This window comes from Plasmodium brasilianum, chromosome 12 (assembly GCF_023973825.1).
Source record: "Plasmodium brasilianum strain Bolivian I chromosome 12, whole genome shotgun sequence".
In the NCBI taxonomy this organism is placed as follows: domain Eukaryota; phylum Apicomplexa; class Aconoidasida; order Haemosporida; family Plasmodiidae; genus Plasmodium; species Plasmodium brasilianum.
In genome coordinates, this window is record NC_090125.1 from 3,089,464 (window position 1) to 3,100,031 (window position 10,568).

The 10,568-nt window shown below is 25.5% G+C and overlaps 3 protein-coding genes across 3 annotated transcripts; 1 reads left to right on the forward strand and 2 right to left on the reverse strand.

Annotated features, from left to right (window-relative positions):
• Positions 1 to 101: 101 nt before the first annotated feature.
• On the reverse strand, positions 102 to 1,068 carry MKS88_004631 (shikimate dehydrogenase; the record flags this gene model as incomplete). The annotated part of the gene is made up of 3 exons (XM_067217823.1): positions 102 to 168; positions 290 to 383; positions 663 to 1,068. The coding sequence occupies 3 exons, from the start codon at positions 1,066 to 1,068 to the stop codon at positions 102 to 104; spliced, it is 567 nt and encodes a 188-aa protein (XP_067072213.1).
• A 519-nt stretch (positions 1,069 to 1,587) lies between these two features.
• On the reverse strand, positions 1,588 to 2,158 carry MKS88_004632 (uncharacterized protein; the record flags this gene model as incomplete). Its single annotated transcript, XM_067217824.1, has 2 exons — positions 1,588 to 1,920; positions 2,117 to 2,158. The coding sequence occupies 2 exons, from the start codon at positions 2,156 to 2,158 to the stop codon at positions 1,588 to 1,590; spliced, it is 375 nt and encodes a 124-aa protein (XP_067072214.1).
• Positions 2,159 to 4,731: 2,573 nt separating this feature from the next.
• MKS88_004633 (eukaryotic translation initiation factor 2-alpha kinase 1) lies at positions 4,732 to 10,120 on the forward strand (the record flags this gene model as incomplete). Its single annotated transcript, XM_067217826.1, has 2 exons — positions 4,732 to 4,835; positions 5,002 to 10,120. The coding sequence occupies 2 exons, from the start codon at positions 4,732 to 4,734 to the stop codon at positions 10,118 to 10,120; spliced, it is 5,223 nt and encodes a 1,740-aa protein (XP_067072215.1).
• Between the last annotated feature and the right edge of the window lie 448 nt (positions 10,121 to 10,568).

Sequence of the window (10,568 nt, forward strand, 5' to 3'; positions counted from 1 at the left end):
GCTGTACGAAATGTATGCTGTGCGAAATGTCTGTAAAAGGATGTTAAAAAAATATCACATATAAATAATTTACAAATTTGAATATATATAATTAAAAAATGTTACCTTAAGATACAGCCAAACCAGCTAGGAATAAGGACCCTCTGGTATTCTCTAAAAACTAGTTTGCTGAAAATGTGTAATAGGTTATGCACATATTACAAAGATGAAAAGAAGTAAAAATGAACAAAAAAAAAAGAAAAGAATGTACACACAAAAATCTAATGAAATCCAATAAAACTGTTCTAACTTAAACGATGAAGCTATAAAGCCTGAGAGCATTGACGATACTATGGTATTTTCTATGTTTTTATTTAACTGCCAACATGATAAGGTGCAAAAACCTGAGGAAAAAAAAAAAAATAATAAAATAGATGAAGAGTTATTTTTAACTACATATTATTTCCTTAAATGCGAGCATGTTCTACAAGAGAACGAAAAAAATCTTACAAACTGCTACACATTATTATTTAAGTACTTTCCAACAAAAGCTGCTTATAAGCATATGTAGGTGCACGCATACATAAATATATATATACACTGTACACAAATTTATGCCCATTTGGAAATACAAAATTTACATATTCCATGGGGTTGTATATTTTTTTTAAGAAATATAGTACATGTCCAGAAGGATAGTCTAAAGGCGACGAAGTTCGATACTTGTATATTTTTTTTCAAGTTTAATAGCTTAGAGAATTGGAGAAACTTTAAAATATTTTGATAATTCTGATTATAACTATTGACGTATAAGAACATCTTATTTAAACTTGTTTTTTTATGATTATATAAAATATTTTTCATTAAAAAAAATGAGTTCTTACAATTGTTATTATTCGTTTTTGAAGAGACATTTGTTTTTATATAATGAAATATGATATTATCATTTTTATGTAAATAAAACTTTTTATTTATTTCATGTCGAAAAACGTAACCAATTATAAAACCATTTAGGTACATACGGAGGGTATAAATTGATACAATATTCTTACATTTTATATTATTATCTGCACTCATAATATCATTCATTTTTATTTTTGTTTATTTTTATTCTATATGGAAAGTCATAAAATCAACATAAAGATAGGAAGTTGATTTTATACGTTAGCTTTTTAGTCCCATTAGGGATAACATATGAGAACTGTGAAAAAACTGAATAAAAAATGCGAAGAAAAATAGTCAAATGTACAAGCATATATATATTATATGTATATATGTATATGTAAATGGCTCAAGTTTTACAAGAATTAAGCTTACACCTTCACACTTTCACAAGTTCAAGCTTTTATTTATATATGTATGAATATGAACGCAATTATATATATATGTATATATATATACGATATCGACATGCTGAAAATAACTAAATAATTTTTTTTTTATTTTTATTTTATATTTTGCTCCATATCATTTTGACATTATTGAGGTGTTTTATATTGTGGAAAAAAAAAAAAAAAAAAGGCATATATTTGTTTAACATATTTAGCACTTTTTACCCTTTTATTTTAACGACATACTTTTTTTTTCTTTTTTTTTTTTACATTATTTCTACATAATGATCTTTTTAATATTTTCAATTTTCGTTTCCAAATTTTTGATACAACACAAATTTTTATTTCTATCAGCCATTAAAATATCTGATTGATTTTTGATATCTTCATTTTTTTCATTTATTATATTAATTTTTTTAAGGATATTATTTTTGATGTTTTCAAGATGATTGTATGACTTTTTTTTTTCGCTATTTAAAAATTCAGTAATTATCACTTTCTTTTCGTTGAATAATTTATCATAGAAAGAATCTTTTAAATCGTTATTATTCGAGGGGTTTTCAATAGTCTCAAAAGACATCTTATATAAAATTTTTTCAAGTTCATCTATCTGTGTATATTTTTTTGGCAAAAAAAAAAAGAAATAAGAATTAAATGAAATATTATACTTTAAGATGTACACGTGTAATATAAACTTATTTTAGTTATAAAAGATAGTTATATTTTGATTTATTCATAGGAAAAAAAAAGGAGAAACTCAATGATTGGAAGAATTTTTGCAATTTTTTTTTTTTTAAAGTATATACTTTCGTTTTTAAGCCAACTGGTTCCGAATTTTTGTCCATCATTTTCTTAAAAATATTTGTAAAAGGGTAAAAAGAAAATTACTGAAGCTACTTGTAAAGGATAATTTGGTGCAATTCTGCGGATTTGTCAGTGTTAATAGTGTTATAAAAATAGCGCTTATGTGTGTACTTATATATGCATATACACATGCGTTAGTAATATTGTTATTTTGTCCTTCTCCCCATACCCTCAATCTTTTACAGTTTTACGTTGGCATACGTGAATTTGTAATTGTATATGATGTTAACAAAATAGCGGATAAAGAAATGCTACACAGATAGATAGGTATACATACACAATTATTTTTATTTTATATTTTTTTTTAAAAAAAAAAAAAGAGTATTTATAATAATGTCTAATTTTGTATAAATTTGTGCAATCGGGTATAATTTTTTTTTTTTTTTTTTTTTTTTTCTTGAGCAAAAGAACACTAGAGATTTTAGACATTAATTTCTTTCATTTTGAAGTTTTATACAGTCACATACAAAAAGTGTAAAAAAATTCTTTCTTTATATTTCTTTGTAGGCATTTAATGGAAGCATAATATTACACTCACATCTAATTTCTGAAAAAGTGATGAAAAGAAAAATCAAAGTTTCTTCAGTAGATGGAAGATCATGTATTTCATAAATGAGATCATATCAATGCATAAAAATAGAAAAAAAATCTACACGTTATGAATATTGCAAACATTGCTCATACTGCGAACGTAGTATATGTATAAAACATACGTATTTCCTCTTGTATAATGATAAATTTAAAATAAACTCTTTGCATACTTTGTTTTGGTTTTGGTAAGCTTATGTTAAATATATGAATGTTCACAAAATCGTTCCATCAGACCAATGCTAAGAGCATAATGGCTAAGAGAATTTAAACTTAATAAAATATGCTCTTAAAACTTTTTATTTTTTTAAAATGTGTTAAAGTATTATTAACAATAAATTTACTTAGCCATAATTAGTGCTTCAAAATTGATTTATATATATATATATATATATGTAATTATACACACATATATGTATATACATATACATATGTATACTTGTGCATGGATATATGTATATGCACATATATCCATGCATAACCTTTTGTATGTGCATCTTCATACATTTCTACCATTGTGTAAACTTATTTTTAAAATAACATGCGTTATTAGATATAACAGATGTAAAGGAAAAATAAGTAACTTTGAAAAAGTATACCATATGTATGTATATATATTATATATATATATTTATCTGCATATATACATGAAGTATCTATATTATTTGATTTATTTTTCCCTTTTTAAATTCATATTGAAAGAAATATTTAATTTGCATAAATTCCACTATTCCAGCATTGCGTCATTACATTATTGCGTCATTAAATTATTGCGTTATTACATTATTGCGTTATTACATTATTGCGTTATTACATTATTGCGTTATTACATTATTATGTTATTACATTATTGCGTTATTACATTATTGCGTTATTACATTATTATGTTATTACATTATTGCGTTATTACATTATTGCGTTATTACATTATTGCGTTATTACTTTATTACGTTGTTGCATTATTGCATTATTACTTTATTACGTTGTTGCATTATTGCATTATTACTTTTTTGCATTGTCGCATTTTTCTTTTTTTTTCCTTTTTTTTCCTTTTTTTTGTTTTATTTTTGGTGCGTACTTCTTCACAGTTGACAATAAAATTATTACACAAAATCAACTAAAAATATAATGGGTAAATGAGCTAAAAAGTATATTTTTTTTTATAATTTTTTTAAGTTATGACTTTATAGAATTTAGTAGAGGTGTAAAATGTTACGAAAATTTTAATAATTGTTTGTGAAAAAATATAATTAATTTATTTTTTTTTTTTATTTTTTTTTTTTTTTTGACAATCACTATTTGTTTCTTAGATTCACACAAACCGTTTTTTTCATCTAGAATAAAAAAAATAGATGAAAAAAAAAAAAGAATTTAAAAGATTATCAAATTCGAAAGTGAAATATTATAGGGAAATTAAAAAGAAAAAAAAAAGGGGGAAAACGGGAAAAGGGAAAATAGGAAAAATAGCAAATGGAACAATAACAAATGATAAAATAACGAAAGATAAAATAACACAAAGAAAAATAACACTAAGAAAAATAACAAAAAGATAAAAAAACAAAACAAAACAAAACAGTATTATAATAGAAGCGTAGTAAAATCAAAAATAAACGAGATATATAACAACAGAAAGGTGTAAGAAGAAAGCATAAGAACCAATATTATAGAGAAATTCACTTTTAAAAGAAGAAAAGCAAATTATAATAAAATAAAATTTTAAAATGTGCTAGAAATGTTGAAAAGATGACATTCCAAAAAAAGGGCGTATAAAAATAGGGCAAGTATAAAAAAAGGGTGGATCTTCAATTAAACAAAATATAATTCAAGATTAAGAATAAGAAAAAAAGGTTGAAATATTATTGTAGTATGCAATCGCATATATATATGTGTGAACACACATTTGTATATATATAGTAAAAGAGTTGCACACAAAAAGTGTAAAAAGAGAAGAAATATGGAACAAGAAAAAATGATAAATCGAGACAAGACCTCCTTTTCTGAGGAAAATATCTTGAATGACATACACTATTTGACTATGATGAAAAATATTAATATAGATATTATTCAGGAGGGGTAATTAAAAAAAAAAAAAAAAAATACCATGACTATACGTAAAGGTGCTTACGTTAAGTGGAAAAGTGCATGTACACCATTGCATATAAGCATATGTCTACTATCAGATACACGTTATTGCTGCCATGCTTACACCTATACACTTTTTTTGTTTATGCTCATGCAGACTACTGAAAAATGCAATAGATGATGATGATACGAACAGCATCCAGTTTCTGGAAGATGATAATTGTTCAAAGAGTGAATTAACAATACTTAATGCCCGTTTTAAAGTAGAAGAAACAAATTATACTTCTAATAAACATGAACTAAGATATGCAGACATTAACATAACTATAGATTTTAATAAAAAACAATTCGCGTACAGCATAGATAATTCTAAAATACATAAATGTTACTATTTAAAAATAACAGTACTTTTAGATTATATTATAGAAGAAGGGTTGAGCTTTAAAGAGAGTATATTATATTTACACAACTCAATCAATGATAGTAATTCCATGAATTGTGCTTGTTGGGGAAATGACAAAAGTGCAAAAAATGATAAAAGCAACAGAAAGAAGCAAGGAGACATAACTGAAAAAAGTGACAAACATGAGAAAAGTGAAAACAATGAAGGTCCATATTTAGAATATAAGCAAAGCGATAATTCGAAAATTGAACCCTTTGATATAAAGGATGATACAGTACATAAAGGAGTAGATAAGCTAAAGGTTTATATTAATTTGTATGAACAAGGAGATATTATATTTTTAGATAAAAAAAAGGAAATGGATGAACTAAGGAGAGTTACATCCCCAACGTACTTCGACGATAACATCATTTTCTTAGATAATGAAAATGACAAATTAGGTCAAAACGAATTACTGGAATCAGTTAATTCCAAAATAGAACATAATGTGGTAGTTAAACAAGGGCACACAGACATAGCATTTTTGAAGGAAGAAGAAGAGAGAAAAAGGAAAGAAAAACGAAAAAGTGAAGAATTGAAAAAAAATCACAAGGATGAACAGAAAGAGGAAAAGGAAGAAAAAGAAGAAAGAGATGAAAGAGAAAATAATAATTACAACGACGTTAGAGAGGACAAGGATGATGTCTATTACACTGATAAAGATTATGATGACTATATTAACGATAACGATGATAAAGACTATATTGATGATTATTATTATAATGACCATGTTGACAATGATGACTACAATATCGACAATATAAAGGAGGAATCAAAAAGTTACAAAAAGGAAGGATATAATGAAAGAGGTGAAAAAGCGTTTTCCTTAAAAGACGCTGAAGAAATAAGTTTATTTCTTAAAAGCGATTTTAGAAATAACGAATTTGAGAAAGATAATCCACGAATGAAGGGAAGGGACAGAAAATATGAAGTAGAAGAGGAAAAAAAAAAAAAGGCGTTTACGAAAATTATGAATGAAAATACACCTGTAACTGTTTTACTGTCTGAAAAAGGAAACGAGGTTTGTAAAGAACTAATTAATAATCATTCTAGATATTATCGAGATTTCAAAGAAGAGAAAGTGTTAGGCTGCGGTGGGTTTGGTTATGTAATGAAAGTTAAGAATAAAAGATTCGATATTACGTATGCTTTAAAAAAAATAAGGTTAAGTAGTTACAGTAATGGATCTACTTTTCTAAATACAAATGATGATGTTATGGATGAAGATGACAATTATATAGTAGAAGAGGCGATAATGTTTTCAAAATTACAACATGAAAATATTGTTAGGTATTATGATGCATGGATTGAAAAAAATATTGATTTTTACCTATGTAAGGAAATAAAACATTATAGTGAAGAGAATATTAAAAAAACAAAAAAAGAATACATTGATTTTATGGAAGAAATAAAACAAACTTGGAATTGTAAAAAAAGCTATGAAGAAAAATCTAAAGAGAAATATTTATATATATTAATGGAATATTGCCCAGGAAAAACATTAAGAGAAGCTATAGATTGTGGGTTTATTTATGAAAATGAGAAGCTAATATGGGAATTAATTAAACAGATATTAAAGGGATTATATTTTATCCATGATATGAAGAAAATGCATAGAGATATTAAACCGTCTAATATATTTTTACAAATAAGTGATGATATTTTAACGGCGAAAATTGGCGATTTTGGATTAACAACACAAGTTGGAAACAATAAAATAAACCCATCAGCAGGAACAGTTAATTATATATCACCTGAACAACTTAAAGGTGAATACTTCGATCAAAAGGCGGACATTTTTTCACTAGGTGTAGTTTTTTTTGAAATGTTTCATAAACCGTTTTCTACAATTATGGAAAGATCCATCGTATTATCAAATTTATTAAAAGGAATATATCCGGAATATATGCAATCAGAAAGTAAAAGATTTCAGTTTTTGTCAAGTCTGCTAGCCATAAATCCAAAGGAGAGATCTTCTGCATATAAGTTGCTACACGATTATTTTTTTTTTTCCTTTGAAAAGGATTATACGGAAATTTACAATTTAGTAGAAAAAAAAAGGAATTGTGAAGAAGTGCATACAATAATTAGTGCATTATTTAATAAATTTGACACTAAGAGAGAAGAAAAAATAATAAAAAAAGAAGACATGTTAACCTTTCAAAGCGCTAAAATGTTTACTGAAGAATCTGATATTAGGAAAAGTATAAAAAAGAAAATTATAGCATCTTTAAAAAGTAGAGGTGCAATTTTTATAATTACACCTATTGTTTTACGAAATAAATATTATATAAATTTAGAAAATATTTATATTGATGAGTGTAATTGTTCTCAACATTCTTATAAGAAGAAAGAATGTAAAACGACGAATATATATATTAATACAAATATATGTAACAATGTAGTTAACCTGGTATATTTGTTAGATATCTATGGAAACACTGTAACATTGCGCCCTAGTTTTTTCTTGTCTTTTTCCGAATATATATATGAAAATATTAATTGTTATAGTAAAAATAATGAAACAAGCTTTTACTTAAAATTTTATACTGAAGGATATACATACAAATATCATACCATTAAGAGTAAACAAACGAAGAAAGATATTAACACACAAATATACCCAGAAGAGGTAGAGAAAATATTTTATTGCATTTTAATTAATTCTAAAAACTTATATGGGAAGGAAGAATTAAATTACCACTCGATATTTTCTAATTCGGATATCTTGGTATCTGTTTATACTCTGTACAATCACCTACCACATTTTAATAAATTATTATTTTTATGGTCATATATTGACTTACTTCCTTTAATATTGAACGTATGCTTAGATATATCACAAAGTGACTGTGATGAGTTGAGTCTCATTTTGAAAAAGAATACTTCTTTACTAGTCAGCAAGTCATCAATCACACCGTTGGTGCAGCAGTTTAAAATGTGTAGCAACAGTGGGAATAGTAATAGCAGTAGCAATAACAATATTAATAGTAGTGGTAATAATAATAGCAATGGTAATAGCAATAACAATAGCAGCAGTAATAACAATAACAATAACAATAATAATAACAATAGCAGTGGTAATAGCAATAGTAATAACAATAACAATAGCAGTGGTAATATCAACAGTAATAACAATAACAACAGCAGTGGTAGTAATAATATTAATATTAACAATAATAACATAAACAATAATAACATAAACAATAATAATATAAGTAATAATAATATTAGTAATAATAATATTAGCAATAATAATATTAGCAATAATAATATTAGCAATAATAATATTAGCAATAATAATATTAGCAATAATAATATAAGTAATAATAATATTAGCAATAATAATATTAGCAATAATAATATTAGCAATAATAATATTAGCAATAATAATATTAGCAATAATAATATTAGCAATAATAATATTAGCAATAATAATATTAGCAATAATAATATTAACAATAATAATAGTAATGCATCGAAAATAAGTGATTTTATATATAGCCTATTTCAGCTAAAATGTGAAAATAACAAAGTAGATGAATACTTGAATAGTTTATCTAAATTTATATCGGATATACTAAATAAAAAGGACCCCTTTTTTAGTGGTTATAACAAAAACTCCCTTTTACCGGGCATGGAAAATGCGAATGCATATTATAGTGGTAATAGTAGTGCTATTGGTGGTCCTACTGATGGTCCTACTGGAAGTCCTGCAGGCGATCCCATTGGTAGTTCCTTTGGTAATGATATTGATACTCGAAGTAACTATGTAATTAGATGCAAATCGAAAAAAAAAAATGAAACGTTAATTAAGTATACAGGTACTGATGCACATGAAAATGAAGCAAATAAAATGAATATTTTTTCTGTACTAGATAAAGTAAGGAAGATTAATAATTTTATTGGGACAAACACTATAATTGATAATACATGCTTTGACTTATTTTTAAATTATGAAGAAAATATATTTTCGAATGAAATTATATTTTATGTAATAAATGAAGGTAAAAATAAAGACATAATAGCTTATGGAGGAAGATTCGACAGGATAATGCAGAAGTTGAACCGTGCCAATGTAAGGTGTGATAGTGCAAATGGTTGTGGCAACGTAGGGGATAGTAACAATATATGGGGTGATTATGCATATGGTAGTAGTATTGTAGAGGGTAGTAACAACGTACAGGGTAATAGTAATTTAGAGGGTGGTAATGCAAACGGTAGTAGTAATGTAGAGGATGGTCATATAGGCGGTTTTGGTAGTAGCAGTAGTGGTAATACCAATACATTAAATATAAAAGCATATGGTGTTGAAATTTATGTAGACAAAATATTTTTGAAAGTTACGGAATGTAGTGAAAAAATGTTTAATATGCCATTGATAGGTACATCCGATAAATCACAAATATTCAAGAATTTTTTATTAACTCCCCATGATCACAATAATTTTGCATGTACAAATAATATAATTCATTCATCTTTTAACAATGGTCCACTCAATTATTCATCTCCAAAAGTGTTAATTGAAGTATATGAAATTGAAAACTTGTTAGTCGCTTATGATTTGTCAAGAAATTTATTAAGTAATAATATTCCTTCATATACATATTTTTCTAGTAATACTGCACATAATAAAAAAAAGGCAAAAAGATTTAAACAGCAAGAAATTAAATTCATTATTTCAATTAAATCAAATAGCAATGATGCCTCTTTTGATATGCTTAACTCAGTCAAATTAAATGATGTTATTTATAAAATTTTTAATTCCAATAATGAAGATTATAATTTCTTGCGCCAGGAAGAATTAATACATTACCTAACCAAAAATATGTAGTTCTTCCATTAATTTTGAAGCTAAATATGTATGAACTTTATTTATATTATATGTTTATATGTATTTATAAAATATGCACACAAGCATATATGCTGATGTACATGTGCCTGCACGCAGATGTTTAATAATTACCACAAGCACAAACCATAGACTACGAAAAGCACCATTATGTTTCGCGCGAAATATATATGTATACGTAGATAGATATATAGATATACAGAAAGGAAGACGCACATTCAGCACGTTTTAATAGAATCTTTTTGTACCAAAAATGGGCAGGTTTTATTAAAAAATGATGACGAACGTATTATTTGATATTAATAATATTACAATTGATATCATTCCTTATAGTAATATGTACATGTGTTAAGGTAATATTTTGCCCTTATATTTTAGAGTGAAATTTTCACACATCTTTAATTCAAAAAATTATTAATTTTTTTTTTGT